At 35.2% G+C, this 13,165-nt stretch overlaps 1 protein-coding gene across 9 annotated transcripts in view; it reads left to right on the top strand.

The window, feature by feature from the left end:
* The window catches only part of LOC106822500 (regulator of DNA class I crossover intermediates 1), a 154,702-nt gene that overhangs the window by 71,871 nt on the left and 69,666 nt on the right, over nucleotides 1–13,165 (top strand). Inside the window, exon 13 of one of the 9 annotated variants that reach the window (XM_070495416.1) lies at nucleotides 2,920–8,822. The exons of the other annotated variants lie outside the window; for them this stretch is intronic. Coding sequence (XP_070351517.1) covers nucleotides 2,920–3,384 — 465 coding nt within the window. The 3' untranslated portion in view covers nucleotides 3,385–8,822. The remainder of the gene's footprint in view (nucleotides 1–2,919; nucleotides 8,823–13,165) is intronic. 9 annotated transcript variants of the gene reach the window in all.

Raw genomic sequence — 13,165 nt, 5'->3', positions numbered from 1 at the left:
ATGCTATACTAGTTTAGAATTCTTTGTATATCTCATAGTGTACGTTTACATTCTGAAACAAATAGTTGAGACAATAACTAGTGGAAATATAAATGTAAACAAAAAGTGAAAAATATTAAAAATGTAAGAACGTAAACAGAAATATAAAATTAAAGTATAAATGAATGTGTTCATTATTATTGACAAAAGGCAATCTTATCAGGATATGTGTGTGTGTATATGATAAAGTTGTGTTTCTTTTAAAAGAGTTTTTAAAAGAACCCACTCATAAGAATTGAAAACCTAAAACAACCAAAAATACATACAAAAAGAAAACCTTAAGGCTTATATGAAGAAAACACTAAAGTGTTACTGAAGACTGTCGTCTGAATAATTGGAATGACATGCTATGTTCTGAGTGGGAATGCTGCATTTCTCATAAATCACATTTAATGGAATTCTCCTCCATCAATTCTTCCGTATTCATTTCGTCCACCTTTTGTCTCTCACTTTCCATCTGAACTGCTCTTGCTAAGGAAGGACCCCAGTGATTTCTATTTTGTCAAATTCGTTGGACACTGAAGTTTTTATTTTACAAGAACTTTTAGTAATATTAATAGAAATTATGTTCTTTTTTTTTGAAACATTTTCTTCTCTTTGCTTTTATGATAACACACTCTTTTGGTTTTTTCATACCTCTTTGAGTGCTACTTTATGCCTTTGTCTACTTCTCTTCCACCCTTCCTCCTATATAAATGTCATAGTGTTTACGGTTTGCTGCAGGATCCTTTTCTTCTCTTAACCTACATTCCAAACTCTAGATGATGTTATGTGCTCCAATGACTTATATACTGTCTAGTTGATGACAGTTCTCAACTTTATGACTTTAGCCCAGATCCTTATTTAGATGTCCAGTTTCCTAGTGGATACCTCTTCTTGGATGTTTCACAAAAATCTCCTTCTTTTTATTCCTCAAACTGAATTCCCCTGATCTTCTCCCCAAGTCAGTTTTATTGATATTTCCTATATTAGTGATACCTTTTTGTCCACTCAATTGCTCACTCTAGAAACTTAGTAATTAACTGTCATTTCTTTCTGCCTCATCTGCCTTCCTTAACCACATTCATTCCATCACTTCATTCAGTCAATTGTACTTCCAAAATACTTGGCATATTTATCTACTTCCTCAACTTCTGGTGTCAATACCCTAGTTAAGGTACCATCATCTTGTTCTTGAACTATTGTGGTTGTTTCCTAAGAGATCTATTTTCCACTCTTGTTCCACTTTTTCTCCAGTTAGCAGTCATCGTGATCTTTTGAAAACTTAAATTGAATCATGTTATTCCTATGAGTGGATTTCTGTTTTACTTTAGAGTCTGGCTACATCTTCAACTTCTGGTGTTCTCCCTCTCTCACCACACTCCACACGTATGACATTTCACTTTCCTTAGTTTATCAGTCTCTTTTCTGCTTCAGGGCATTTATTTATATATCCTGTTTCCTCTGCCTTACTGTTACTCATCCTTTAGGTCTTAGTGTAAATATGTCGCTACTTCTGAAAGCCCCTCTTTGGTTCCTCAATCTAAATTAGGCCCCTCAATTATCCTCTCAAGGTCCTTCATACTTGTTTTTCATAGTGCTTTTCTCATTCTGTCATTACATATGCACGCGTGTGATTATTTGGTTAATGCCATTTCCACCAATGAGAACGTGTGCTTTAAGAGGGCAGCAACTGTGTCTGCTTCACTTGCATTGCAGATGCTAAAAAATACTTGTTTCTTGAATAAACAAATGTATTGAGCTTGTTTTCTCTAATTTGTGTGCAGCCAGTCTTAATGCTGTTTCTTGGGCTTACTTTTCCTATTTCAGTGCCAAACAACTGAGACGTATACCTCATTTTGGTTTTTAATGTTAACTCTGCCTTTTTTTTTTTTTTTTTTTTAGCTTGGCTAATCAGTACTTTTATATAAGATTTTCACTAAAAGAATATTTTGGTTAGTGCAGTAATTAAGAGATAAATTTTTTGTGAAGTTGAAAAATTCAAGCTGGTAAATTGAAATATAAACCTATTAAAAGTACTGAAAATTTGACTTTTTATGTAACGGTTGTGATATTTATTGCTGTTTAATTTTCCTTTTGTCTATTTGATTTTCTGTTAGCCGATACTCTCCTTAAGTTGTTTCTTTTATGAGACTGGGCCCATAAAAGATACAATATAGATATTTTTTGACTAAAGTCAATGAGTGAATAGTTGAACAAGTTATATGTGTCAACTGTTTCTTTCGAAGTTATTACTTCTACTCCATTCTTTTTAAGTGGTTGAAGAGTGTGGTGTATATCGTTTCCTCTGTGTGAAAGGGTAGGGGGATGATGTAGCCTGTGATTATAGAGACTGATAAGAGACAAAATTCCCCTTCTCTTTTTTAGCTCTTTTGCTTTCTTTCTTTTTTTTTTTTGGTGAGGAAGATTCTCTCTGAGCTAACATCGGTTGTTAATCTTCCTCTTTTTTTTTTTTTTTTTTTTGCTGAGGAAGATTAGCCCTGAGCTAACATCTGTGCCGGTCTTCCTCTATTTTGTATATGGGTTGCCAAGACAGTATGGCTTGGCAGTAGTGTAGGTCCATGGGATCTGAACCCATGAACCTGGGCTGCTGAATTGGAGCCCGCCTGACTTAACCACTATACTACAGGGCCGACCCTTTCTTTTGAATTTTTAATACAAGGATTGTCATTATCATTATTGTTCTTGTTATTTAAAAAATCCATAACCTCCATGATTTTTAAAAATCAAAAGTGCAGGTTGACTTGCCACCTGCCAAAAGTCTCTTCTGTATTTTGAAATTTTCCATGATGTGAATTTAAGAATGTCTGCTTTGAAGTCATTGAATGATTTTTTAAAATTAAAGCATCATTTACAGCAAAATTACTAAATTTCTTTTAGCTGTCTGAAGATGAAGATCAAATATTGCAGCAAATTGAAGATTCAAATAGGAGATCCATCAAAACCAAAGAAACAACTAACAGTTTTTATTTAGAAAGGATGGCAAAACTTCCACATGATAGGATTGCTAAAAACAATGCCAAAATTCATAAACAAAATGAGAATTTTCACCAGTTCTCACTTAAAGATAAGACAGATCAGTTTCCACAGTCTCAGTGTGATTCAGCACACATTGTGCAAGACAAAAGCAGTAATTGCACTGTACAAGTTGCAAGATGTGATGCATGGGTACAAACTGAGAGTGAACCTGTAATGAAAGAAAAGTTAGATGCTGCCATACAGTGTGATATAATTTCAAAATGTAAATGTATAAGTGATGTGTCTTCTCTTTGTGATGTTGAAAGGTGCAGTGAAAATATTAAGGCAGATACCACTGGAGGGCAGGAAATCCTTAAGAACAACTAATATGCTAAGATCTCAGCCTGAGATTTAGCATTTCACTTAATGTTCAGAATTTCATTAACATAATAAGGAATGAGAAAATGCAGCTAAGCACAAGGTGGAAGTAGTCACAAGATATATTTATGGTTTATTTTTAAACATTTTAAGATTATTAATTTATGCATTTGCTTTGCATAGGTATTTCTTTAGTATCTTCAAGTTTTTAGAAAATAATATATATGTAAATTTACTATCATTCTTATGGTGATTATTCATTATATTATGATATGCTGCTGTTTGTGGATTAAAAATATGTTTACTTGCTTTCTTGTCACATTTATTGTCAGATTTGGTGCATTTGCATGTTTTAGTCAAAATGTTCTCTTCCAAGATTTTAAGACACAAAATAATACTAAATATCAAATATGTTTTCTAACCGCATTATAAGATTTTCTCAGCTATTTACATTAATTATTATACCCTCAGTAAAAATTTCTGGCATTAAGTTTTAGATACAACATATTTTCTATTTTGTTTGGATAACATTTTTTTTTTTTTGATGAGGAAGATTGGCCCTGAGCTAACATGTGTTGCCACTCTTCCTCTATTTTGTATGTGGAATGCTGCCATAGCATGGTGTGATGAGAGGTGTCTAGGTCCTTGCCCAGGATTTGAACCGGTGAACCCCGGGCTGCTGAAGCAGAGCTTGCAAACTTAACCACTATATCACTGGGTGGGCCCTGGATAACGTTTTTTGTAATACAAGTACCAACTTATATTAATTCAAAGGAAAGTGTTATTTTCTTCAAGATTAAAAAAATGTTTTCATACTTTTATAAAAGAATTGTTCAACATTGGAAAAAATGATTTATGTTCACTAATTTTAATATTGCTAAGATTTGTTTCATAAATATTACATCAAGATTTCTCATTTATAAAATACAAGTTTTGTTTCCAACATAACATTTTTTGCAGTAAGATTTTAAATGTTCATACTCAGACATTTGTATGACTGTATTACAAAGTGCGCAACAGGGGGCATTCTCCTATCTAACGGAACCAAAAATAAAATTGTTAGGGAGTTTCTGTGCCTTTAAGGAAAAGAATGATGAGATACTGCATTTTTACATGCATGGATATCACTCAATAGTTTGTATTGCAGAGGGGATTTGAAGCGTAACAATTTATAAATACTAAAAGTTAGTGTTTAAACAGTAGCAATCTTCAGGTTTTTAGCTAGTTTTAGGAAGCTATCTTTGCTGCCTCAGAGAGAGAACAATGCGCTCCTAAGTAATTGTTTTCAAGTATAGTAATCATCTCATGAAAGGAAAATTTAACTATCTGATGTACAATTGATAGCTTTTCAAAAAGCCAGATTTTCATCCTGATATTAAAGAAAAGGTATTACATCATAGATTGATTATCCTCATTATTATTTTGCAAAATATGACATGTATAGCAATGAAGACCAATACAGGCATACCTCAGAGAGATTGTGGGTTCAATTCCAGACCACTGCAGTAAAACGAGGACGGCAGTAAAGTAAATACTGCAGTAAAGTGATTCACAGGAACTTTTTGGTTTCCCAGTGCATATAAAAGTTATGTTTACACTGTATTGTAGCCTATTAAGTGTGTAATAGCATTATGTCTAAAAAGACAGAGGGCTGGCCCTGTGGCCGAGTGGTTAAGTTCACACGCTTCGCTGGGGCGGCCCAGTGTTTTGTTGTTTTGGATCCTGGGTGCGGACATAGCACCACTCATCAGGCCATGCTGAGGCAGCATCCCACATGCCACAACTAGAAGGACCCACAACTAAAAAATATATATATACACAACTATGTACTGGGGTGCTTTGGGGAGGAAAAGGAAAAATAAAATCTTTTATTTTTTTCGAGGAAGATTAGCCCTGAGCTAACTACTGCCAATCCTCCTCTTTTTGCTGAGGAAGACTGGCCCTGAGCTAACATCCATGTCCATCTTCCTCTACTTTATATGTGGGACGCCTACCACAGCATGGGGTTTGCCAAGTGGTGCCATGTCCCCACCTGGGATACAAACCGGCGAACCCCGGGCCGCCGAGATGCAGAACGTGTGCACTGTTTGCTGCGCCACCGGGCCTGCCCCAAATAAAATCTTTAAAAACAGCAACAAAAAATGTACATGCCTTAATTAAAAAATACTTCATCGCTAAAAAATGCTAACCATCGTTTGAGCCTTTAGCAAGTCGTAATCTTTTTGCTGGTGGAGGGTCTCGCAAAAACGCGGTATCTACAAAGTACAAGAAAGTGAAGCACACTAAAACAAGGTATGCCTGTATATGGAAAAAGAAAACTCTCACTGATGATACTAGAATAAGATTGAGCCGTGAGTCTTGGGTGGGTTTCAAATAGCAAATAAACTGACTTTTTCCCAAATACTAATGAGAGTCTAGCAGTGTTGAAGCATGTATATTACAAAAGTCCACAACTAGTTATATTTTTATCAATATCATAATGTGGCAGTTAAGCTCAAAAAGGTGAAGAAGAATGTCAGGGCTTTTTAGTGCAGTGACCACACACAATGAGAACAGAGTAAGGCACAGTGTAGTAGAGAATTTAAACTTGCCCAAAAAGAAATCTGGCCTGAGCTCTTGGCTTTTGGGAGGTAATTGCTAAGCCCTGGGATATCATGCCTGACAGAAATGTTTTTGTTTGCGGGGGGACCTTGGGCCAAGCCAGATAGTAACAGTGTGATTTAGGATGGTACTTAGAGTCAAGCGGTATCAGCTTGACTTCTTAAGGAGCTAGAAAATGAGATCAGCTATGTGGGCAATCAGCCATGGGACTGTTACGGAGCCTCAATAAACGCTTTGGACACCAAGGCTCAGATGAGCTTCCTTGTTTGGCAGTACTCTGTGGGTGTTGTCACACATTGATACCATGAAAATAACACTGTCCATAGAAGAGGCCAACTGGAAGCGCCACACTTATTCCTTTCCTAGGCTCTGTCCTATGTGTTTCTAACCTAGGCTGATTTTAATCTATATCCGTTCCCCGTCATAAACTGTAACTGTGAGTACAACAGCTTTCAGTGAGTGCTTCCAGCAAGTTATCAAATCTGAGTGTGAGCTTGAAACCACTGAAGTAAGGATAGTTTTGTGGACTGTTCCCTAACTTTGCAGTTGCTAACTCTTTAGATGCTTTAAGGAGATAAATATATTTAGGAAGGAAAGTGAGTATAGATTTACAAAATAAAAAAGACATAGAATAAATTATACTTCTCAAAATACAATACTGGTTTAGGTTTTCTCTTGGTGAAACCATTTAATAAAAAAAATAATTGAAGTAAATAAACATAGCTTGCTTTTCATATTTGCAATTTAAGGTTTATAAAACAAAGTAAATCTTAGCTAAGGTTTATCCAAATGAAACAAATGGAAAACTTAATAATAATTACGCACACATTTGTAATGTAAACTGCCAATCACAGTGACTTCAAATAAGATACTGTGCATTCGGTAATGGCAGATGTATACGATACCGATCTGGAATTGGTGTTTAACAGGGTTGTAAAAGTGCATTGTTTTGGTCAGCATCAACTACTCTAGGAGGTTGCCATCTGAAATAATATGAGGCTATCTTTAGTGGGAGCCTCATGTAATTTACTTTTATACCACTTATCATTGTAATTTATTTGTGTAATTTCTTGCTTAATGTGTATTTTCCCCATGACACTATACATAGCAGTGTAGCAAATGGTGTCAATGATCTGCTCACATTTCCTTGGCATTTTCCATGTCAATACATGCCAAACTGATTTCAGCTGCCAGCACATGTGACTCATTTCCTGAGGGGTTTCTCTTGGCTGCAGACACCTGCTCTGCCAATGTGCAGTCAGGCAGGAAGTACCAGGAAATTAATGCTGTTTGAGAGCAGCCTTTTAAAACAAGGACTGTTGGGAGTTGTTGGATAAATACCCCAGTTTCCTTGCCTCTTGGGCAAGATAACTCCCTCAGAAGTGTGTTCTCTACTACTGCTTACTCAAAGTGTGATCCACTGACCTGTAGCATTAACGTCACTACTGCCTGGGAGTTGGTTAGAAATACAAATTCTTAGAACTGTTGACCTTAACAAACAAAAGAGCCTGTTATTTTACCAGCAAAATGAATGTATTTTGAAGAGCGGAGGACTTGTAATTTGGGACATGCAAACTATGGCTAACCATAGGCAAGTCCAGAGAAGAGAGGAGAGAGGCTTGCTTTTACAGAGGAAAGATGAAAGCTGGGAGGGGCTGTTTTGAACAAAAGTCTTTTGGAGGAGACTGAGTTCATGGTGGTAATGACTTCTCATTGACTGAGTGTGATGGTTTCTCATTGGCCACGCTGTTGCTGGGCAAAGAGAAATTCTTCCTTCCTCCTGCTGGGGTGTGTCAAGTAAGCCTCTTCCTGTTGGGGATTGTGAGGTATGCTTTTTCCTGTTTGGGGTCTGTGAGGTATGGCAAGTGATAGTGCATGAAAGCTCCCCTTCAGGGCTCCCCAGCTCCATTTTAAATGAGGTTTCCTGTATTTATTTTCACAAAACCCACCCCAAAACTACTGAATCAGGATCTCTGGGAGTGAGGTCCAGGAATCTCTGCTTAAATAGGTGATGTTGTGCACTTTGAAGTTGGAGAAACACCATTCTTCCAGAGTTCTTCACAAGGATTAAGCTTCACTTGCTTACAGTGTTAACTTTCTTGATAATAAACCCTTTTTTAACTTCCTTCCCTTCCTGTTTAACTTCTCTAATTCCAGGCCAGTGTTTCACCCCAAATAAACTACCTGCACTTGAATACTTGACTTAGGGTTTGCTCCTGGTGTAATCCATGTTGACAGGTTAGGAACCATGACAAATGGATGAATGAATAGTTTTTATAGGTATAACTGAGATGTTAACATTGCTAATTTTTTCAGTTTTACAAGTCTCTAGTCCCAGTTTTCCATTTCTGCCACCTGCTGAAGACTCAATAAGTGGGTCTAGCAGCATATTAGACATAAATGAAGAAAGAATTAGTGAAATGAAATATACATCAGAATAAATTATCCAGAATGCAAGAGAGAAAAAGTAGTAGAAAATATGAGAGAGAGTTAATAAGGAGAATAGAGTAAGGAGCTCCAACATATATTTAACTGAAATATCTGTAACCATACAAAGTTATTACAATATAATTGACTATATTCCCTATACACTATATGCCCATGACTTTATTTTATAAGTGAAAGTTTACACCTCTTAATCTCATTCACTTATTTCACCTACCCCCAACCCTCCTCCCTTCTGGCAACTACCAGTTTGTTTATAAGTCTGTTCCTCTTTTGTTTTGCTGGTTTGTTTGTTTTGTTTTTTAGATTCTGCTATAAGTGAAGTTGTAAAGGAATTATCTTTGTCTGACTTATTTCACTTAGCATAATACCTTCTGAGTCCATCCATGGTGTCACAAATGGTAAGATTTCATTCATTTTTATGGCTGCATAATATTTCTTTGTATATATACCACATCATCTTTATCCATTCATCTATCAATGGACATTTAGGTTGCTTTCGTATCTTGGCTATTGTAAATAATGCTGCAGTGAACATAGGGGTGCATATATCTTATCAAATTAATGTTTTGGTTTTCTAATAGATACCCAGCAGTGGAACTGCTGAATCATATAGTAGTTCTATTTTTAATTTTTTGAGGAACCTCCATATTGTTTTCCACAGTGGCTGCACCAATTTACATTTCCATTAACAGTGCATGAGGGTTTTCTTTCTCCACGTCCTTGCCAACACTTGTTATTTTTTGTCTTTTTGATGATAGCCATTGTAAAAGATGTGAGGTGATATCTCATTGTGGTTTTGATTTGCATTTCACTGAGGATTAGTGATGTTAAGCATCTTTTCATGTGCCTGTTAGCTGTCTGTGTGTCTTCTTTGGAAAAATGTTTTTTCAGGCCCTCTGCCCATTTTTTGTTAAGTTGTTTGTTTTTTTGATATTAAGTTGTATAACTTCTTTATGTATTTTGGATATTAACCCATCAGATATATGATTTGCAAATATCTTCTCCCATTCAGTAGCTTGCCTTTTCATTTTGTTGATGGTTTCCTTCACTATTTGAAAGCTTTTTAGTTGGATTTAGTCCTATTTGTTTATGTTTTCTTTGGTTGCCCTTGCCTGAGGAGACAGGTCTAAAAAACTATTACTAATATTACTAAGACTGATGTCAAAGAGCATACTGCCTATGTTTTCTTCTAGGAGTTTAATCGTTTCAGGTCTTACATTCAAACTTTTAATCCATTTCAAATATATTTTTGTATATGGTGTAAGATAGTGGTCCAGTTTCTTTTTGTTTTGCATGTAGCTGTCCAGTTTTCCCAGCGCCATTTATTGAAAAGGCTGTCTTTTCTTCATTATATATTCTTGCCTTCTTTGTCATAGATTAAATGACCATATACTCATGGGTTTATTTCTGGGTTCTCTGTTCTGTTGACCTAGGTACCTGTTTTTGTGCCAGTATCATACTATTTTGACTACTATAGCTTTGTAGTATACTTTGAAATCAAGGAGCTTGATACTTCCAGCTGTGTTCTTCTTTCTCAAGGTTGCTTTGGCTATTTGGGCTCTTTTGTGGTTCCATACAAATTTTAGGATTGTTTGTTCTAGTTCTGTGAAAAATGTCATTGGAATTTTGATAGGATTGCATTAAATCTGTAGATTGCATTGCATAGTATGGACATTTTAACAATATTAATCCTTCCAAACCATGAGCACGATATGTCTTTCCATTTATTTGTGTCATCTTCAATTTCTTTCATCAGTGTTTTATAGTTTTCAGAGTATACAGGTCTTTCACCTCCTTGGTTAAATTATCCTTAGTTACTATATTCTTTTTGATGCAAATGTAAATGGGATTATTTTCTTCATTTTTCTTTCTGATAATTCATTGCTAGTGTATAAAAGTACAACCAATTTTTGCATGTTGATTTTGTATTGTGCAACTTTACTGAATGTATTTATTAGCTCTAACAGTTTTTGATGGTGTCTTCAGGGTTTTCTATATGTAATATCATGTTATCTGCAAACAGAGGCAGTTTTACTTCTTTTCTGTTTGGATGCCTTCTATTTCTTTTCCTTACCTAATTGCTCTCACTAGGACTGTCTTACTATGTTGAATAAAAGTGGCAAAAGTGGACATCCTTGTCTTCTTCCTGATCTTAGAGGAAAATCTTTCAGTTTTTCACTGTTGAATATGATGTTAGCTGTGGATTTGTCATATATGGCCTTTATTATGTTGAGGTACATTCTCTCTGTACCCACTTGATTGAGAGTTTTTATCATAAGTAGATGTTAAATTTTGTTAAATGCTTTTCTGCATCTGTTGATATGATCGTATGAGTTTTATCCTATCACTTTGGTTTCTGGATATTGAACCAGCCTTGCATTCTTGGCATAAATCCCACTTGATCTTGGTGTATAATCCATTTAATGTATTGTTGAGTTTGGTTTTGCTAACATAATGTTTTGCATCTGTGTTCATCACAGATATTGGCCTGTAATTTTCTTTTTTTGTGATGTCTTTGTTTAGTTTTGGTATCAGGGTAATGTTGGCCTCATAAAATGAGTTTGGATGGGCCAGCCCTTTGGCTGAGTGGTTAAGTTTGTGTGCTCTGCTTCAGTGGCCTGGTGTTTCACTGGTTCGAATCCTGGGCACGGACATGGCACTACTCAATAAGCTATGCTGAGGTGGCATCCCACATGCCACAACTAGAAGGACCCACAATTAAAAATACACAACTATGTACTGGGGGGCTTTGGGGATAAAAAGGAAAACTAAAATCTTTAAAAAAAATGAGTTTGGAAGCATTTCTTCCTCTTCCTCTATTTTTTGGAATAAATTGAGAAGGATAGGTATTAACTGTTCTTTAAGTCTTTGGTAGAATTCGCCTGTGAAACTGTCTGGTACTGGACTTGTTTTTCTGAAAGTTTTTAAATTACTGATTGAATTTTGTTACTAGTAATTGGTCTATTCGTTCATGATTCAATCTTGAAAGATGTGTGTTTGTAGGAATTTGTCCATTTCTTCTAGGTTATCCAATTTGTTGGTGTGTAATTGTTCATAGTAATCTCTTATGGTCTTTTGTATTTCTGTTGGTTGTAACTTCTCCTCTTTCCTTTCTAATTTTATTGATTTGGGTCCTCTCTTGATGAGTCTGGCTAGAGGTTTATCAGTCTTGTTTATCTTTTCAAAGAACCAACTCTTGGTTTCACTGATCATCTTTATTGTTTTCTTCATCTCTTTCATTTATTTCTGCTCTGAACTTTATTTTTTTTTCCCTTCTACTAACTTTGATCATTGTTTGTTCTTCCTCTTCTAGTTCCTTTAGGTGTAAAGTTAGATTGTTTATTCAAGATTTTTCTTCTTTCTTAATAGGCCTGTATTGCTATAAACTTCCATCTTATAACTGTTTTTGCTGCATCCCATAGATTTTAGAATGTTGTTTTTCCATTTTCATTTGTCTCAAGGTATTTTTTGATTTCCTCTTTATTTCTTTGTTGAACCGTTGGTTGTATAGTATCATATTGTTTAGTCTACATGTATTTGTGTCCTTTCCAGTTTTCTTCTTATAGTTGACTTCTAGTTTTACATTATTGTAGTCAGCAAAGATGCCTGATATGATTTCAGTCTTCTTAAATTTCTGGAGACTTTTTTGTGGCCTAACATGTGATCTACCCTGGAGAATGTTCCATGTGCACTTGAAATGAATGTATGTTCTGCAGTTTTTGGATGGAATGTTCTTTATGTATCTATTAAGTCTTTCTGTTCTAGTGTGTTATTTAAGGCCAATGTTTTCGTGTTGATTTTCTGTCTGGATGATCTAGCGTTTGATGTAAGTGAGGTATTAAAGTCTCTACTATTATTGTATTACTTCAGTTTCTCTCTTTACATATTTGCTTTATATATTTAGGTGCTCCTATGTTGGGTGCATAAATATTTACAAATGTTATATCCTCTTGTTGGATTGATTCCTTTGTCATTAGATATTGCCATTCTTTGTCTTTTGTTACAGTCTTTGTTTTAAAGTCTATTTTGCCTGATAGTAATATTGCTACCCCAGCTTTCTTTTTTTTCCATTTGTATGGCATATCTTCTTCCATCCCTTCATTTTCATTCTGTGTGTCTTTAGATCTGAAGTGAGTCTCTTAGACATAGCATATAGATGTGTCTTGTTTTTTGATCCATTCAGCCACCCTTTGTCTTTTGATTTGAAAATTTAGTACATTTACATTTAAAGTAATTATTGATGGATATGTACTTATTGCAGTTTTACTAATTGTTTTCTGGTTGTTTCTGTAGTTCGTCTCTGTTCCTTTCTTCCCTTGTGGTTTGTTGACTTTCTTTATTGTTACATGTGAGTTCCTTTCTGTTTATTTTTTGTATATCTATTGTAGGTTTTTGGTTTGTGGATACCGTGAGGTTCATATATAACAATCTCTGTGTGGAGAGGTCTATTTAAGTTGAAAGTTCATTAAGTTCGAATGCATTCTAAAAGCTCTATATTTTTAAATCCCCCAGTTTATGTTTTTGATGTCATATTTTACAAGTTTTTATCATGTATCCCTTAACTACTTACTGTAACTACAGTTGATTTTACTACTTTTTTCCTTTAATTTTCATACTAGTTTTATAAGTTGTGGATCCACTACCTTTACTATATAGTTGCCTTTACCAGTGAGGTTTTTTCTTACGTATATTTTCTTATTTCTAGTTATGGCCCTTTTTCTTTCTGCTTAAAGAAGTCCCT

Source organism: Equus asinus, chromosome 23, assembly GCF_041296235.1.
Source record: "Equus asinus isolate D_3611 breed Donkey chromosome 23, EquAss-T2T_v2, whole genome shotgun sequence".
NCBI classification, from domain to species: Eukaryota; Metazoa; Chordata; class Mammalia; order Perissodactyla; family Equidae; genus Equus; species Equus asinus.
This window is presented reverse-complemented; position numbering and strand designations above follow the sequence as displayed.